The 18,298-nt window shown below is 40.4% G+C and overlaps 2 protein-coding genes and 1 long non-coding RNA gene across 3 annotated transcripts; 1 reads left to right on the top strand and 2 right to left on the bottom strand.

Moving 5' to 3' along the window:
• Nucleotides 1-7,164: 7,164 nt before the first annotated feature.
• LOC133487467 (uncharacterized) lies at nucleotides 7,165-10,893 on the bottom strand. The gene is made up of 3 exons (XR_009791339.1): nucleotides 9,353-10,893; nucleotides 9,030-9,288; nucleotides 7,165-8,368 (listed from the first exon to the last, which is right to left on the bottom strand). It is a non-coding gene; the product is annotated as an uncharacterized LOC133487467 (long non-coding RNA).
• A 1,207-nt stretch (nucleotides 10,894-12,100) lies between these two features.
• LOC133487460 (granzyme K) lies at nucleotides 12,101-14,448 on the top strand. Its single transcript, XM_061794058.1, is given in 6 exon segments — nucleotides 12,101-12,152; nucleotides 12,901-13,066; nucleotides 13,216-13,286; nucleotides 13,289-13,353; nucleotides 13,433-13,518; nucleotides 13,520-14,448. Coding segments are annotated over 6 exon segments (663 nt in total). The 3' UTR covers nucleotides 13,743-14,448.
• Nucleotides 14,449-14,796: 348 nt separating this feature from the next.
• Nucleotides 14,797-18,276, bottom strand: LOC133487450 (tubulin alpha-1B chain-like). Its single transcript, XM_061794048.1, has 4 exons — nucleotides 18,134-18,276; nucleotides 17,413-17,635; nucleotides 16,875-17,023; nucleotides 14,797-15,865 (listed from the first exon to the last, which is right to left on the bottom strand). Exons 1-4 carry the CDS (start codon nucleotides 18,134-18,136, stop codon nucleotides 14,888-14,890), a joined length of 1,353 nt encoding a protein of 450 aa, XP_061650032.1. The 5' UTR covers nucleotides 18,137-18,276; the 3' UTR covers nucleotides 14,797-14,887.
• Nucleotides 18,277-18,298: the final 22 nt, after the last annotated feature.

The following is an 18,298-nucleotide window of genomic DNA, read 5'->3' as shown; positions in this document are numbered from 1 at the left end:
AAAATCGAGGCAGTTCCTCTCCATTGGGCTCAAATCTGCAGAGCAATGGAATCAAAATTCATGATATATTTTGAGCAGCTGTCCAAAAAACATTCTCCATTCTGAAAGCTGCTAATTAGAGGTTTATATGTATACTGTATCTAGAAGAATTCACAGCATTATTAGGATAATTTGGTAGTATTTCTCCTTTGAGCCTTCTATTTGAAGCCATCTTTTCAGTTTGTTTTCCAGAAAGATCACATGCAATAATCAAAAGATATTTTCTTGTGAAAATAAAACAAACAGCATGGTAAAAAGTAAATATTCCTCAGATTTTGTCCATAAAACTTTAAACTGTAGTAATGGTGAAACGAGGCATGTGGGCATATCTGTCCCTCCTAAGCAGGCAGACCTGCTGTCCTAGATTCAGGGGGAAAGGCCTCCTGGCTAAAGCCATGTTGACAAATTAAGATGAGGAATCACTACATGAATGCATCTCCTCAGGGCCAGCAGAGAAAGAAAGGAAGCGGACAGTATAAATGGGGGGGAAAAAAATTTTGTCTGGTAAGTTGAATGGCTCTTTGGTTTCGGAGGACAGGATAATAACCAAGTCACATTTTCACCCCAGCGTTCATCATTACTGAGAGTATCAATGCATAAAATATGCCAACTTTGCCCTCTTTTCTCTTCCCTTCCCATTTAGCTTTCACTTAAGTATATTTTTTTTCGGATTGATTTCCTTTTAATTTCGATATATTTGACATTCTGGCCCATGAATGGTAGTTTGAGCTTTTAATGAAAAAAAAAAAAGTAAGAGGAGGAAGTGCCAGTAGGCTTTCACCTCAGCTGCCGTTTCCATTATGTGTGCTTCAATGATCAAATGCTCCCTAGTGGCTATAAATACTGTCCGTCATGTGCTATTTAATTCCACTTTTGTCTTTTTTTCCCCCAGAGTAATTACTTATTAATGTTATGGTCATACAAACAGATATGTTTTTGTTTAACCTGGGGAATATTATATTGGGCAGTGTAGTCACAATTTTCATTTGTTTACACCTATAAAGTGGCACGATGGCTCACTGGTTAGCAAATCCACCTCTAAGTTCTGCATGCATGGTAGGTTAATTGAGGACTCTAAATGGTCCATAGGTGTGAATGGTTGTTTGGTTCTACTGTATGTGCCCTGTGATTGGCTGGCGACCAGTCCAAGGTGCACCCTGTCTCTCACCCAGTCATTTAGGATAGACACCAGCGCACCTGCGACCCTAGTGAGGATAAGCGGTTCAGAGAACTGCTTAGAACACCAATAAAACTTTACTATTTACTTTCCATTACGATCTAGATTAAAAACTTGGTTGTGTGGAATTTCCCACAAAGTAGACCACGCATGCCTCAGGTCTGTCTGTGCATTTGTTTTGCAGGTGGCATCTTATAAACCAGTCATTCTTAAACTTTTTACACCGAGTATAACCTAAAAAAATACTGTCCAAGTACCAGCATAAGGACCAAAAAAATACATTAACGTGTTAATAAAAAATGAGACAAATGTATCGTACTTAAATGTTTAACACAGCTGAACTGAACTTGAAAAACATTTACAGTACTGTATTTTAAAAGTTTAAGCCAAAGCTTTTTCTTTTGTGTTCCACTAGAGGGAACCGGTGTACTTGTACTATAACCAATGTTATAGACAAATCAATGCATGTTTGTAGCCTGCTCAATTCTTCGAGAAGGCCGAAAGTAATGGAAATGTGCTGTACAAGTGATAATATGCATGCATAAATCTTTTATTTCAGTTCTTTATTGTAAAGCTAATATTTTCACTTCCTATTATAGTCTCAGTTGGTAAATTGTATAACCTGTATATTGTGTAGAGGTGAGTAAAAATATTTATACTATTTATAGATGTACAGACATACAGTGCATCCGTGCAAGAACAAAAGTAAGATTAGGTTCCTAAAATATAAAACGAATAAATTAATTTGTGAGACGTTAGACATGGGTGGTTTTGATTCTGTTAGTGAGATAACTCGCTAGCTGCGTGTCTGTTGTGAACCCTGTTTAGGTTCAGATAACCTACAAAGAGATGCAACTTTGCTTGAAGTAGGGATAATGCAAATTAGGCCATTGTTGCATTTAACAAGCAAACAATTGAAAGGGGCGGCACGGTGGCCGACTGGTTAGAGCGTCAGCCTCACAGTTCTGAGGTGCGGGGTTCAATCCCTGTCCCCGCCTGTGTGGAGTTTGCATGTTCTCCCCGTGCCTGCGTGGGTTTTCTCCGGGCACTCCGGTTTCCTCCCACATCCCAAAAACATGCATTAATTGGAGACTCTAAATTGCCCGTAGGCATGACTGTGAGTGCGAATGGTTGTTTGTTTCTATGTGTCCTGCGATTGGCTGGCAACCAGTTCAGGGTGTACCCCGCCCCCTGCCCGATGACAGCTGGGATAGGCTCCAGCACGCCCGCGACCCTAGTGAGGAGAAGCGGCTCAGAAAATGGATGGATGGATGGACAATTGAAAGGACACACTATAATACGGCATTGCAGTCATAAGGGTTACATTACATTTTGTTATTCCTATTGTACAACCCCAATTCCAATGAAGTTGGGACGTTGTGTTAAACATAAATAAAAACAGGATACAATGATTTGCAAATCATGTTCAACCTATATTTAATAGAATACACTACAGAGACAAGATATTTAATGTTCAAACTGATCAACTTGATTGTTTTTAGCAAATCATCATTAACTTAGAATTTTATGGCTGCAACATGTTCCAAAAAAGCTGGGACAGGTAGCAAAAAAGACTGAGAAAGTTGAAGAATGCTCATCAAACACCTGTTTGGAACATTCCACAGGTGAACAGGCTAATTGGGAAAGAGGTGGGTGCCATGATTGGGTATAAAAGGAGCTTCCCTGAATTGCTCAGTCATTCACAAGCAAAGATGGGGCGAGGTTCACCTCTTTGTGAACAAGTGCGTGAGAAAATAGTCGAACAGTTCAAGGACAATGTTCCTCAACGTATAATTGCAAGGAATTTAGGGATTTCATCATCTACGGTCCATAAAATCATCAAAAGGTTCAGAGAATCTGGAGAAATCACTGCATGTAAGCGGCAAGCCCGAAAACCAACATTGACTGCCCGTGACCTTCGATCACTCAGGCGGCACTGCATCAAAAACCGACATTAATGTGCAAAGGATATCACCACATGGGCTCAGGAACACTTCAGAAAACCAATGTCAGTAAATACATTTCGGCGCTACATCCGTAAGTGCAACTTGAAACTCTACTATCCAAAGCGAAAGCCATTTATCAACAACACCCAGAAACGCCGCCGGCTTCTCTGGGCCCGAGCTCATCTAAGATGGACTGATGCAAAGTGGAAAAGTGCTCTGTGGTCCGACGAGTTTCCACAGAAATTGTGGATGTCGTGTCCTCCGGGCCAAAGAGGAAAAGAACCATCCGGACTGTTATGGACGCAAAGTTCAAAAGCCAGCATCTGTGATGGTATGGGGCTGTGTTAGTGGCAATGTCATGGGTAACTTACACATCTGTGAAGGCACCATTAAGGCTGAAAGGTACATGCAGGTTTTGGAGAAACATATGCTGCCATCCAAGCAACGTCTCTTTCATGGACACCCTTGCTTATTTCAGCAAGACAATGCCAAACCACATTCTGCACGTGTTACAACAGCGTGGCTTCGTAGTAAAAGAGTGCGGGTACTAGACTGGCCTGTCTGCAGTCCAGACCTGTCTCTCATTGATAATGTGTGGCGCATTATAAAGCATAAAATACGACAACGGAGACCCCGTACTGTTTAACAGCTGAAGCTGTACATCAAGCAAGAATGGGAAAGAATTCCACCTACAAAGCTTCAACAATTAGTGTCCTCAGTTCCCAAACATTTATTGAATGTTGTTAAAAGAAAAGGTGATGTAACACATTGGTAAACATGACCCTGTCCCAGCTTTTTGGAACGTGTTGCAGCCATAACATTTAAGTTAATGATTATTTGCTAAAAACAATCAAGTTGATCAGTTTGAACATTAAATATCTTGTGTTTGTAGTGTATTCAATTAAATATAGGTCGAACATGATTTGCAAATCAATTTATTCTGTTTTTATTTATTTTAAACACAACGTCCCAATTTCATTGGAATTGGGGTTGTAGTATGGAATACAACAGATGTCAGTGGCCTGCTGTTTTGAAGAGAGAAGCCGTTGTAAAAGGTGAGGTGAGGCTTTTCAGGGTGCAGAGAAGGACGCTTCTCATGCTAAAACAAGAGACCTCTGCTTTTATGTAACCAGATCCATAAAATCGGAAAATGACAAATCAATCAACCAGATGGAGGACTGACACACTCAGTGAAAGAGAAAACAGGGGCAACTGGTGCAACAAGAGATGCCTGGAGACCAGGTCATCTACTCATGATTCTGTATACCTTGCAGTTGTGTTGCAATCAGATGTCAACGTGAGGCACTTACAGTCCTCACTTCAAGTAGTAGCATGGAATATTCTATTCATGGTTGTCGTTAGTCGTTTAGTGTACTGCACAAAAAGTTTTATTTTCACCTCAACACAAGGTATTTTGTAGTTTGTTACAATTATCTAACATGTAAAGTTACCAGTAACATTACCATTTTTATGTTTCCCTGGCCCCGTCCATTGAAAAATATTCATGATCCATGATTTTGAAGCGTAAAGTATGAATTTGAGAAAATTATATTTTGTGAGCTAGATATACTGTATCTAGACTTTATAAAGTCCTTAAAATCCTCTTTGATGATTATTATCTAACAAGTAAATCATCCCAACACTTTTACTGTAATTGATAAGAATATAAATCAACATTTACAATAGTTTACGATTTCGACTGCTTTAACACATCTTTGCGATGAAAAGTGTCACTTGTGTCACTCTCCACGTCATCTCTACCGCATCCTGCTTGACTGACACTGACGGCAGTTCTACATACAGTACAGTCACATCTGGCGCCTTCTGTTTTGCTGTCAGTTATACACATTTTTCACAGTGAAAACTTCTTTTTTTTTAGTTTTTATCCAAACTGTTTCCTTTGCTTTCACCTTCTCCTGTTCTCCAGTCGATTCCACACTCAAAGAGTGTCAAGTCTGCGCCAAAAGAGTTTATTTTGCTGTCGTCTTCCAGAATCAAGTCTGCACATGCGCATTAAGATAGAAAAGGATATGAAAAGGGGGAGTATTGAAACAATCATGATAGATGAAGTTAATTTTAGTTTTTAAATTTGTTTTTAAGCGTGAAAATTCTGACTAGTGGTAATAATTAATTTAAATCAAAGAAAACGGTATTAATCAGTTTTGATTAGATGTTTGGGCGCCCCTGTAAATCTTGAGGCCACATGGCAATTGCCGGTATTTGCAAAATGGTAAAACCGCCCCTGATTCTAGATTATCCTCTCCTGTAATTCAATTATAAGACACTTTTTAATTACAAATCAACAGTGATTAAAATGCATTTCTATCACACTGAAGGATATGGAAATGACAAATGAGCAAATGAAGGAACAAACAGGAAGGTCAAAGTTTTTCATGCCAACATGCAACAAGGCTAATGCTAACACGAGAGGTCATGTGCTGAATGCTACAACAATATTGTATACTGTACCACATGCGGCGGCACGGTGGGATGACTGGTTAGAGTGTCTGCCTCATAGTTATGAGGACCAGGGTTCAATCCCCGTCCCCGCCTGTGTGGAGTTTGCATGTTCTCCCCGTGCCTGCGTGGGTTTTCTCCGGGCATTCCGGTTTCCTCCCACATTCCCAAAACATATGTGGTAGGTTAATTGACAACTCTAAATTGCCCATAGGTGTGAATGTGAGTGCAAATGGTTGTTTGTTTATTTGTGCCCTGCGATTGGCTGGCAACCTGCTCAGCGTGTACCCCGCCTCCTGCCTGATGATAGCTGGGATAGGCTCCAGCACTCCCTTGTGAGAATAAGTGGCTCAGAAACTGGATGGATGTACCACATGCTAGTGTATCATCCACAATCCAAAAGGTCTTATTTTAAGGTGAGATTTGTAGGCTACTTGGTATTGCTGGTTTAAATCTCGTCAGCTGTTTTTTATGGCCTCAGAGCCATGAAACAGATTGCTCAGGGGGGAAGACAGATTGCATGCATATTTCATGGGACATTCCAATTCTGGCAGCTGTCAGTAACCAGTATGAACATTATGTTCTGGAAGGTAGCTTTCACAAAAATCTATGATTCACAGCTCTTTTAATACTTGCATAAATTAAATTTTTTTTCATAAATTTAAGTTTTCTCAACTAACTTTTCCACCTACACTGTTAGGCATTTGATAGGGTTTTTACAGTAACTTACTAAGTTACTGTAAAAAAAAAAAAAAAAAAAAAAAAAGTGGGGGGCGAGTAGTCTCAATTGCATTCTGGACTCATGCACCACTTGATACATCGTACTCATACACTAGCTGTGAATCATTATTTGCTCAATACTAGTTGATTAGCTTAAAAGTATCAGGTGACACTCGGTGAAAGCAGCAATGGGCTGCTGTCTCTTGACCTCTACAATCAGCTTCCTCCAATGGAAACATACTGCTAATACCAAACCCACATGTATATAAAAGAAGCATATAAAGCAATGCTTTTCGGCTATGGTGCCGCATTAGAGTTTTATGATCATTCTCTTCTTTTTCGTATTATTGTTTTTTCTTGCATGTGTCTCTTGTTATATATGCGTGTTGTTATTTACACCGAGATGCTTAAACACTGTGGAGCCAAGAATATTACAATTCAAGCTGGGAACATACTGTATATTACAGTACACTTAGACATTGCTGTAAATTCTACAGTTTTTTTCCCACATACCATGCAGTACAATACTGTAAAGTCGTTATACTTTAGTTCAATATAGTTTCCACTGCATCGTGGGATTTTGGCTGATGTCACACACTATAAACAGAGAGTTACTATACAGTATACTATACAGACCCCCTTAAAATTTTCACTCTTTGTTATATTGGAGCCATTTGCTAAAGTTAATTTTTTTTCCTCCTCACAGCACCCCATATTGACAGAAAAAATGAATTATTGAAATCTTTGCAGATTTATTAAAAAAGAAAAACTGCTCAATATTTAGTAGAAGCACCCTTTTGAGCTAATCCAGCCATGAGTCTTTTTGGGAATGATGCGAGAAGTTTTTCACACCTGGATTTGGGGATCCTCTGCCATTCCTCCTTGCAGATCCTCTCCAGTTCTGTCAGGTTGGATGGTGAACGTTGGTGGACAGCCATTTTCAGGTCTTTCCAGAGATGCTCAATTGGGTTTAAGTCAGGGCTCTGGCTGGGCCATTGAAGAACAGTCACGGAGTTGTTCTGAAGCCACTCCTTCGTTATTTTAGCTGTGTGCTTAGGGTCATTGTCTTGTTGGAAGGTAAACCTTCGGCCCAGGTCCTGAGCACTCTAGAGAAGGTTTTCGTCCAGGATATCCATGTACTTGGCCGCATTCATCTTTCCTTCCTTGTGCATGATTGCATTACAGGAAATTGGCAGTAAAAATGCATTATGGAAGGAATATTTGTGTTCAATATGGTTATCTTATTCAAGTAAGTATTATTATACGTAAATGTTGTATGTATGGTATTTGTAATAAATATTTTGAATTCAAATAGAAGCACATCAGCATATCAAAGAGGATATAAAACATTTTTAGTCCTTTTTGATTACTCAATTTATTATTTTAATACACAGGAGAGAACACGCACAATGACAAAAAAATCTTGTTTTTTTGAGGAGAAGAGGGGTAAATTATGTCAATTTAAACACATTTTAAACATGTGCAACCGATGTACATGTTCAAATGAAGAAAATTCAAAGGACTCTTTTTTTCAGTGCATGTGCTGGAGTCATGAAGCGATAAATGATCGCCTTGATCAATTAGTAGGTGTCCTCACAAATAAATATCAGGGGTTCATTAAATACACTGGTTAACAAATGAATTCTCAGTCCTTGCCTCAATTCCATTGTTGAAATCAAATGTTGCCGGGCATGAATTGTTTATCAATGCTAATTATTCATGTGTCTCTGGGGTGCAGATTTATGAGAACAGTTTCCCAGCATCACCTCTAAGTGTCACCAAGGCACCAAAAGCTGCAGAAATGTGCATACACCAGCCATGCAGTTGGCGTGAGGCACCGCACATTTCCACGGTCATGTCACTCTTGATACATCTGAACTTTGCCGTGAAAAAGAACGGACGCCACGTTTTTGTGCGTACCCACCTTTTGTACATGAGGCCCCAGGAAACTCGGCATCACCACGCCCATTCCCCAGGACACCAAACCATAAACACAGTCATCACACATCAGTGGACCCCCAGAGTCCCCCTACACAGACAGGGAAGACAAGGACAAAATAGAAATGTTCTATGTTCTTTGTAGGTACTCCACAATAAATGCAAATATGAGTGTCTATTACCAATAAACATAAAAATACAGTATCAAAGGACTCCAGATTTCCTTAAGGTTAGTGAGCAGTATGGAATCTGTATGAAGCGCTGGTAATTTTTTAAAGAATTGGTGAGCATCAACCACTTGGGTGTATTATTACATTCCAAATAATCTACTGTACCTTCTCTTACAGTCTTATTATGCATTTGAAATTAAATAACCTTATACAGACGATAAAAATAAGTTGTGACTCATTACAAAACTTCACAAGTTTAAGAAAAAAAACATTTTAGTCATTTCAGCAAACGCAGCAACATAGATTCACATCATTGCTGATTAGTTTTCTGGTTGTGGCCTCTTGTTGCTAGGCAGAGTTCAAAGGGTGTATATGATAGTTTTCTTCATATTTAAAAAATGAAAAGCAGTGGCTGCAAAGCTCAGTGTGGGGCCACTGTTAATTTTGTTCATTAGCAACGGTGAACTCCAATGATACATGTGACCTTCGCAAATAAATTTGAAGTATTTTGACTATATTTCACTTTGGTTTGCAAGTCATTTTAACAACTGCAATTAAGGTCGCTGTCAGTATTCCGCTCACCTGACAGGCATCCTTCCCGCCGGCACTGTAGCCCGCACAGAGCATGTTTTCTGTGATGTTGCCATTGAAAGCGTGATGACTGTTGCATTGTTTTGAGGAGATGATGGGCACCCTGACTGTGCGCAGGGTGGAGGGTATCTGGCCTCCACGTGGATTGGTGTATCCCCACGCAGACACTCGGCACAGTCTGCCCTCTGCAACGGAGGCACCCCGCCAGGGCAGCAAGGCGATGGAAACAAAACTATTCAGATCAACTTGGCTGGAGAGAGAACTGAGGTCAACACTTTGTAAATGTTAATGTTTTCAGTTTTGTGTGGTCGAACCTTTATGAGCATGATGTCATTGTTGGTGGCGCTGTTGTACTCAGGATGAGGCACCAACAGCTGGGGCAGTATTTCCCTCTCTGTGCCCTCATAGATGACCAGAGAGTAATCTCCAGCCACTATCATCATTTTATTGACTCCGTGGGGAAAAAAAATACAAAATAAAAATAAGGGATGGAGCGATAGTTGTTGCTACTATTGTTACTGTACAATACGTAGTTGCAAATGAGAGCTCTAGATTTTACTGAGTTCACAGAGAAGCCCATTTAGCTTGCTCAAATTTGGGTGTCATAAGTGAATTTGTAATTCCTGTTCAAAATGGTAAAATATCAAGAGCTCACTGAAATTGAAAGAGTCAGCATTAAAGCACTTCATGATGCCAGATGGTCTCTTCTTATTCTTTATGACAGGCGGTCGAATAAATGTGTGAAGCACTATACATACTTTTAGTTATGCATTTTTAATTACTATCTGTAGTCATACTTTTCCACTTGAACCCCCAGTAGAATATACGCAGAAGTCTGAATAACAGAGTGATATGGTGTCGGGATGAAGGAAGTCTAGTCAAATGAGTAAAATTTTAGGACAGTGATGCAATGTTGATGTTTATCATCAATGATTTCTCACTTTGCGTATTGTATATTCGTTCCAGCAGTTCAATCCTTTATCATCATTTCAGTTTTTAATTACAAACAGCTCAAAATATGAATTCCACCTCTCATTTGAAGCACTGTTCCTTTAGAAATATATTGCATTTCAGTTCCTCTTTTGAGTTTACCGTCTACGCAAATTCAGTTGTACATTCAAGTGGTTGATTGTACTCTTGTTGAGTGAAGTCAAAGTATTTTTTGAATTCCAACACAATGCTTAGGAGTCCACTGTAAGAAAAAGATCCACTTGCCATGAATGGTTACTTGATTGGGAGGTAAAATATTACAAGGCCTTTTCAAGCCTTTTCAACACAAATGATGACCCAGTTTGTGTTTGTTGTCATTGTTCTCACAGAGTAAGCTCTTTTTGGAAACACCCTGACAAGAATCTAGGCACAAGTTTCAGTGGTCTTTTGACATTTCAGTGAGAATTCAAATCCATCCATCCATTTTCTGGACCAGTTATCCTCAAATAAATAATAAAATTCAAAAGAATAAAAAGCTGCTAACCCAATATCACAATGTGCTGCTGTCATTACCCAGTACTTATTTATTATGGAGCCCCTTCAGAAGTGTCGACGATGTGTCATTCGTATCGACACGATGTACTTGATGGAGTGTGGAACCAGTGCGTGTCCTCCCACAGTATGGTGTCTTGGCCTGTGACACGCACACAATAAAAAGATGAGACCACTGTACATAAGGTCCTCGCATGCGGCACACAGGGCGCCTACAACTGTCTTAGCGGCGAGATCCTAGTCACCACAGTGTCATGAGCAGGCCAATGAAAAACAATCTCATCTGGCAGTGACATTGATTAGCACAGCCGTGACCTGGCTTCTGAGACGTCTGATACATTCTCATAGCGTTGTTTTCTGGTGAATTAGCAAGAATGAACACTTGGAGAAAAACAGCTTACACATCTCTAAAGCAAGAAATGTCAGTAACACATCCACTTATATTCAGGTGTCTAACTCTATTAGAGACCGAATGGTGATTGGTTAAAGGAAAAAAGTCCACAGGGTACTGCCCACTTGTCTACGTTTTATTGCCTCACTGTTCATGTCCATCACTTTTGAAGTTGTCAAAGAAAATAATGTGTATAAGCAGCACAGTTGCAAGACTACCATGACCACACTCACACTGTTTGACATTTCATATGGTTTTTACAATAACTTACTGGCAACACTGTCGCCAGTAGGTTACTGTAAACTTGAATTTACAGTAACTTACTGGCAAAACCGTTGCCAGTAAGCTACTGTTAAAAAACAAACAAACAAACAAACAACTTAGTAATCTGAATTGGACTCTGGACTCATGCACCACTTGATACATCGTACTCATACACCAGCTGTGAATCATTATTTGCTCAATACTAGTTGATTAGCTTAAAAGAATGGTGACACTCTGTGAAAGCAGCAATGGGCTGCTGTCTCTTGACCTCTACAATCAGCTTCCTCCAATAGAAACATAGTGATACTACCAAACCCACATGTATATTATAGAAGCATATACAACAATGCTTTTCTGCAACAGTGCCACATTGTTTTCAGTATTTCTACACAATGGATATTTTTATGATCATTCTCTTTCATGTATTTTTGTATTTTCTTGCATGTGTCTCTTGTTATATATGCATCTTTTTAATTACGCTGAAATGCTTAAACAGTGGAGCCATGAATATTAACAATGCATGCTGGGAACATTTATTACAGTACACTTAGAAATTGCTGTAAATTCTACTGTTATTTACCACATACCATGCAGTAAAGTAATTATACATTAATTAAACATAGTTTCCATGGCATTATGGGATTTTGGTTGACATCAGAGCAAAAATTTTCCAAGGATTTGGTTTCAATATAAGAGGTAGCCTCATTTGTTGGAGAAACTTGGAAGGTTTTCATGTTTGTGGTTGCAGGTGAGTAACATTTCTAATGTAATCTAATGTGACATTTTTTTTAATTAAATAATAATTGATGTAAACAACAGGCTATGCAAGAAATTTGTAGTTTTGAGAGTATTGAGCTGTATGAGGAATTAACTGCCATTGCAATGAAGATGCTGATTTCTGTTTTTACAGGTGAAAAATAAAAATATGTCTCCGCTGGGAAGATCTGTGCTGATACTTTTGGCTTACTCAGTAGCAGGTAACTTCTGTTTGGTCTCAGGTGGAATTTCTGCAACAACACTTTTAACATAAAATCAAATGTAACAAGTTATAAAAATATATACTGACTGTTCATGTCAAGCATAAACAGACAGTTGTAGTATTCAATTGCCTCTATGTCTTCCTTGCTTTATTTCACTGATGTGAACGTTATCTCCATTAAAACTGCTATCAGATCTGTTTTCCTTTTATAAGAATTGTTTATGTAATATCGCATACTTTAGCTGTTGATAAGCAAGAAGCAATGTAGATTTATATCAGGTCTGCATTGTGTAACTTTCATACTATCATTATTTAAATAAAATGTAACTATAACGACTAAGTTTGTTGCATTCTCAGACATTTGTTGCGATCCAGAATTTCGGCCTGAAAACCTTTTGTTTTATTAGTTTAAAAAAATAAATGTATACCACTTCAAAACTACTACAATGATAAACAGAAACCATGACAATCGAAACTGAGCATTATTATCTTTGTAGATGTACAGAAATCATTTGATATCTGAAATATTTCTATTTCGAATTTAGAAAAAAGTTAAACCCTATTCAGCCGCCATGATTAAAATATTTAAAGCAGAATTGGATTTCACACATTTAAAGATTTTACTAGTAGTACAAATTCTCCACATCAGTAGGCCACAAATCCATTTTGCACACTTAATTAAGAGCTGATTTCCATGGACCGTCCAAGGCATGCCTGACATTGAGCCTTTTCCACATGGCCGACAGAAACATTCACAGAAAGGATTATTGGTGATTATGCGGTCCAGCCATACTCCATCAAGTTTCAGGCCTCTCTTCAGTATCAGACAGTGTTGAAGGATTGGAAACACTACTGTGGGGGAACGCTGGTGCATCCCCAGTGGTTGCTGTCTGCTGCCCACTGCTGGAGACCGTAAGTAGTACTGAGTAGCCGTAGTAGAATAGGAAGACTTTTATTTTGGTCACCAATAGGCCATAAAAAGATAATGTTACTGTATCATGATAGCAGTATGATGTAGAATTGTTGTATCTCGACAATGTTGTTTTGTGTGGGACCTCAAGGAGAAATATAATGAGGTTGGTGTTGAGTGAAGACAATCTATCCAAAACAGAAGGATTTGAACAGATCTTCAAAGATATATGATATATGTGCACAAGTTTAGCTACAAGACATTCGACAATGACATCTTGCTCTTTAAGGTAGTAGAGGCTTGAACATATTGTACGATTATACAGCCCATTGAATATCGGTTATGGTCTAACTCCTTGTACGTTCTAGCTAAGCGAAGCTGCACCAGTAAAACTGCCAGACCCAAACACCACCGAGCCCCCACAAGGTGAAGTGTGCACAGTGAACGCCTGGGGTGACTTCGCCGTACAGCTTCATCCTCTCCCTGACGCTGCGGGCTGTGGATGTGAACGTCATGGCTTCCTGCACCGACTACTACTACTGGGTCAAGATCACTTCAAACATGTTGTGCGCTGGATCTCAAATCGGGGGCAAAGATTATTGTCAGGTAAAGGAAAACGCAGTTTTGACTTGGCATCAGCTGTCAGATAAAATCAAATGGGTCCTTTCTTTCACTTAGGACTTGTTTTTTTTTTAAATATCAGTTGAGAACTTGTGCCAGCAAGTGGTTAGGGGGATAGAATCCGGGCTTCGGCCTTCCCGTGTGGAGTTGCATGGGTTTTCGGCTGGTACTCTGGCTTCCTCCCACATTCATTGGAGGACTAAATTATCCTTAGATGAATGTAAATGGATGTTTGTCTACATGTGCCCCGCCCTGGCGACCAGTCCAGTGCGTTCCACACCGCTCGCTCAGTCAACCAATGAGGATAGAAAATGGGGGGATCGATGGATGAAAACGTGACTAGAAGAGCACTACAAATACTGATTTGACCTGACCCCAGCTGCACAACATGCATTCTTTTCTCTGAAAAAAGTAAAACATTAAACCCTATTTTATTATTAAACATAGTTTTTTACACATCTTGGTAAATTTTGGGACACCCTATACCAGGGGTGTAAAACTCATTTTTGTCACGGGCCACCTCGTAGTTATTGTTTCTCTTGGAGGGCCGTTATGGCTGTGAACCCATATGAATGTATGATCGCCTCATATTATTACGTATACACAAATTGATAGATAACTACTTTTGAAATCTGAAGCCAGTAAAAACTCTTTGACTCAGTATTAATTTATGTATTTTAAAAAGAGGATTGCTAACAAACAAAATGCTTGCAATGTGTCTATATTTTTAATAGTGAAGAGAATTTGCAATTTTGGTACCTTAGCAGGAAACACGAAGTGGATGCATATGATTTGGTTTTGCGGGGCCACATAAAATGATGTGGTGGGTTGAATCTGGCCCCCAGGCCACCAGTTTGACACCTGTGCCCTATACTATCATTTGTGCATAGCAATTCATTTTGCTCAAAAATACTGCAGTCATTTCAGCTCATTAGGTTAAGCCATGTATGCAGTTATGCTGTCACACATTATGTAACTTTATTTTTATTTGCTTTCATTTTCAGCTCCATTTGTAATGCCATTTATGAACTTTTCACTGAGCGGATACAAACATTTGTCTTTTGCAAACAAATAGCTCCTGATTCACAACATAAAAAAGACATGGTCCAGAAACGTAGGACAGGGTTTTATTTTGAAATTCTTTTGACCTGAAATGCTACACACACATGTAACTGTTTAACCTTCAATACTTTTGGGAATTTTTAATATTCCTCTCCCTCCTCATCCTCACCCTCGATGGAGTCGACTCCAACCTCCTCATAATCCTTCTCCAGAGCCGCCATGTCTTCTCTGGCCTCAGAGAACTCGCCCTCCTCCATGCCCTCGCCCACATACCAATGAACAAAGGCACGCTTGGCGTACATCAGGTCGAACTTGTGGTCAAGTCGAGCCCAGGCCTCTGCAACAGCAGTGGTGTTGCTCAACATGCAGACGGCCCTCTGGACCTTGGCCAAGTCTCCACCAGGAACCACAGTGGGTGGCTGGTAGTTGATGCCCACCTTGAAACCAGTGGGGCACCAATCCACAAACTGGATGGAGCGCTTTGTTTTGATCGTGGCAATGGCAGCGTTGACATCTTTGGGAACAACGTCGCCACGGTACAAAAGGCAGCATGCCATGTATTTGCCGTGACGAGGGTCGCACTTCACCATCTGATTGGCTGGCTCGAAGCAGGCGTTGGTGATTTCTGCTACCGACAGCTGCTCGTGATACGCCTTCTCAGCCGAAATGACTGGGGCGTAGGTAGCCAGAGGAAAGTGGATGCGAGGATATGGTACCAAGTTGGTCTGGAACTCTGTCAGATCAACATTGAGGGCGCCATCGAAACGAAGGGAAGCTGTGATGGAGGAGACGATCTGACTGATCAGCCTGTTCAGGTTGGTATAAGTAGGACGCTCGATGTCGAGGTTCCTTCGGCAAATATCGTAAATGGCCTCATTATCTACCATGAAGGCACAGTCGGAGTGCTCCAGGGTGGTGTGGGTGGTCAGGATGGAGTTGTAGGGCTCCACCACAGCAGTGGACACCTGGGGAGCCGGGTAGATGGAGAACTCCAGCTTGGACTTTTTGCCGTAGTCTACAGAGAGACGCTCCATTAGGAGGGAGGTGAATCCAGAGCCAGTGCCACCTCCGAAGCTGTGGAACACCAGGAAGCCCTGAAGACCAGTGCACTGGTCGGCCTGACCACACAAAAAGAAGACATATTTATTCAATTACAACAGAGTGGCACCCGGTAGTGCCGAGGACTCTTTTAATGCCTAAGAATTAAAACAATGTGGACTGATACTTAGTTGGTCTGTCCATTTGTTATTACAGTGGTGCCTTGACTTACAAGTTTAATCCTTTTTGACCCTGCTGGTAACTCAAAACACATATCATATCTCATATCATCTTCCCCGATTTAAGATAATTAATCTGTTCCAGCCCCACGTTTTTATAAATAAATAAAAAATAAAAAAAGCACTCTACACTATTGTACTTCATTGACCATACCTGAATGTAAAGAATTAAACCGTCTGTATATTGATTTCCTTCTTCAATGCCCCTTGACCTTGTGCTCCTTCTAGTGTGATGGCCTCGGCCACCAGAGGGCAGTATAATACATTCATAATAAATGAACAAATTTCACAACCAAGTGACCCAGTAAGCTGTATCCAGATAGGGCAATTGAGAACAGATTCTCATTTGCAATGCCGACCTGGCTGCGGACAGCACAGTAAAACAAATAAAATTTTAAAAAAATCATAATTTCGCCAGAGCATAAAGAATATATACTGGAGTATATAACATTACAACAAATGTCTGTCTCCATGTGTTGCTGCACCTTTTGTGTACAAATATGAGTTGCTTCAAGGGGTTATTGCTTCTGCAACATCTATGCAAGTTTCATTAGCCTGTTTTAAGTATTGCGCATTGTTAGCATAAACTTGGCAGACTTTTGTAAGTTATGCAATTTGGTTAAATAGACAATCTGTAATTCTCATCCTTTTATGTTTAAACTTCAACTGGGAATGGCAATAAACAGCTTGGAGCAAGAACGTGGCCTTTTTTGAAGAATCGTTCACTATCGGCTCTTTGCTTGAAGTTCTTTTCTACCATAATGCTCATAACTACATTTTTTTTGCTAGAACAATAAATATCGGTTTTCATTTCAACTAATGTTGGAGCAACAAGTATCAAGTTACACACCAGTTTGCGGATCCTGTCCAGCACCAAGTCGATTATCTCTTTGCCAATGGTGTAGTGTCCACGGGCATAGTTGTTCGCAGCATCCTCTTTGCCAGTAATCAGCTGCTCAGGATGGAACAGCTGGCGGTACGTCCCAGTGCGCACCTCATCTAAGGTGATAGTAAAAATGTGTAGGGGGAGAAAAAAGCAATGTGAGACATTAGATAAGGTATCTAGCCAACACAACACATTTGTGGTCATGTGACCTCAATCGTTTCAAGCCCCTCCCATTTCACCTTATCCATGAAAAGGAGGCCCCCGTGGTGCTGTGGTAAGCATGTTTTCTTTTCAAATGTTTTTTTTCCCCCCTCATTAATTAACTGTTGTATGAAAACTAATTCTGGTAGAAAAACCTCCACTATGCATATTGATGAACTTCTTCATCACCATAGCTTGCATAGAGGGGAGCATATGTACAAAATGTCTCATTTTTACCTCTGTCTCCCCAATAAGTACCAGGAAACAGACATGATTTATACTGTGCATGAGGAAGAGTTACCGATGACTGTGGGCTCCAGGTCCACAAAAACAGCTCTGGGGACATGTTTTCCAGCTCCAGTCTCACTGAAGAAGGTGTTAAAGGAATCATCTCCTCCCCCAATTGTCTTGTCACTGGGCATCTGTCCATCTGGCTGGATCCCATGTTCCAGGCAGTACAGCTCCCAGCATGCATTGCCAATCTGGACACCAGCCTGACCGACGTGGATGGAGATACACTCACGCTGTGGAGCAGGGAAAAACATTCATTTTGATGTTCATCATGACGCATTAGGCCGTGAGGCCGATTATTTTTCCACTATGCCACCTTTTCATGCAGCGATTGCACAAAGTATTTTGATCATTTCCTGCCGCATAGTCCGACAGCGGACTGCGGACGGGGGATTACTGCCGACGAAAGGGAATAATCTAGGTCAGACATGTTGCAGTTCGGTTCGACTGCCACAAGGCCACATTGTCAATGATGCTGCGTGACCCGAATCCGGTTTTACACGCGAAAAAGGGACATGTTTAAAGCAAAATGTTATGCACGTCGCGATGAAGATGAGCGTGTGCGTGTTGGGGCTGGGGGGAAAGACGCATTGCACTAAACGCGGCGAAATGGGCGCCATGAGAAGAACGTGCAGAAATCCTTGCATTGTTCCCCATTGCACTATAGCCCCAATTTTTTCTCCTCCATCTTCGTTGGAGTTATGAGGCATTTAACATAAAAAGGTGCTTACCATGTCTCGTCGTAGACGTTTCTAGGCGCTATACCAAGTCGATTTCGTGGAAAATATGCCCGCGCTTCTGATGGCGTCTCCTAGTGAGCAGGATTGGTGACGTAACTACACCTCCGCCCCTTTTGCCGCAGTACGCTTTTTTTTTTTTTAAACTCAATTTTATAG

The sequence above is a fragment of the Phyllopteryx taeniolatus genome, chromosome 1 (genome assembly GCF_024500385.1).
Source record: "Phyllopteryx taeniolatus isolate TA_2022b chromosome 1, UOR_Ptae_1.2, whole genome shotgun sequence".
Classification (NCBI taxonomy): domain Eukaryota; kingdom Metazoa; phylum Chordata; class Actinopteri; order Syngnathiformes; family Syngnathidae; genus Phyllopteryx; species Phyllopteryx taeniolatus.
The sequence above is the reverse complement of the archived record's forward strand: the minus strand, read 5'-3'. Positions and strand labels throughout refer to the sequence as shown.

Coding starts and splice junctions, on each gene's coding strand:
- LOC133487450 (XM_061794048.1), bottom strand. Junction 17,024..17,412: donor CCTGGAGCCCACAGTCATCG/GTAACTCTTCCT, acceptor CTATCACCTTAG/ATGAGGTGCGCACTGGGACG. Junction 15,866..16,874: donor TGGACAGGATCCGCAAACTG/GTGTGTAACTTG, acceptor TTGTGTGGTCAG/GCCGACCAGTGCACTGGTCT.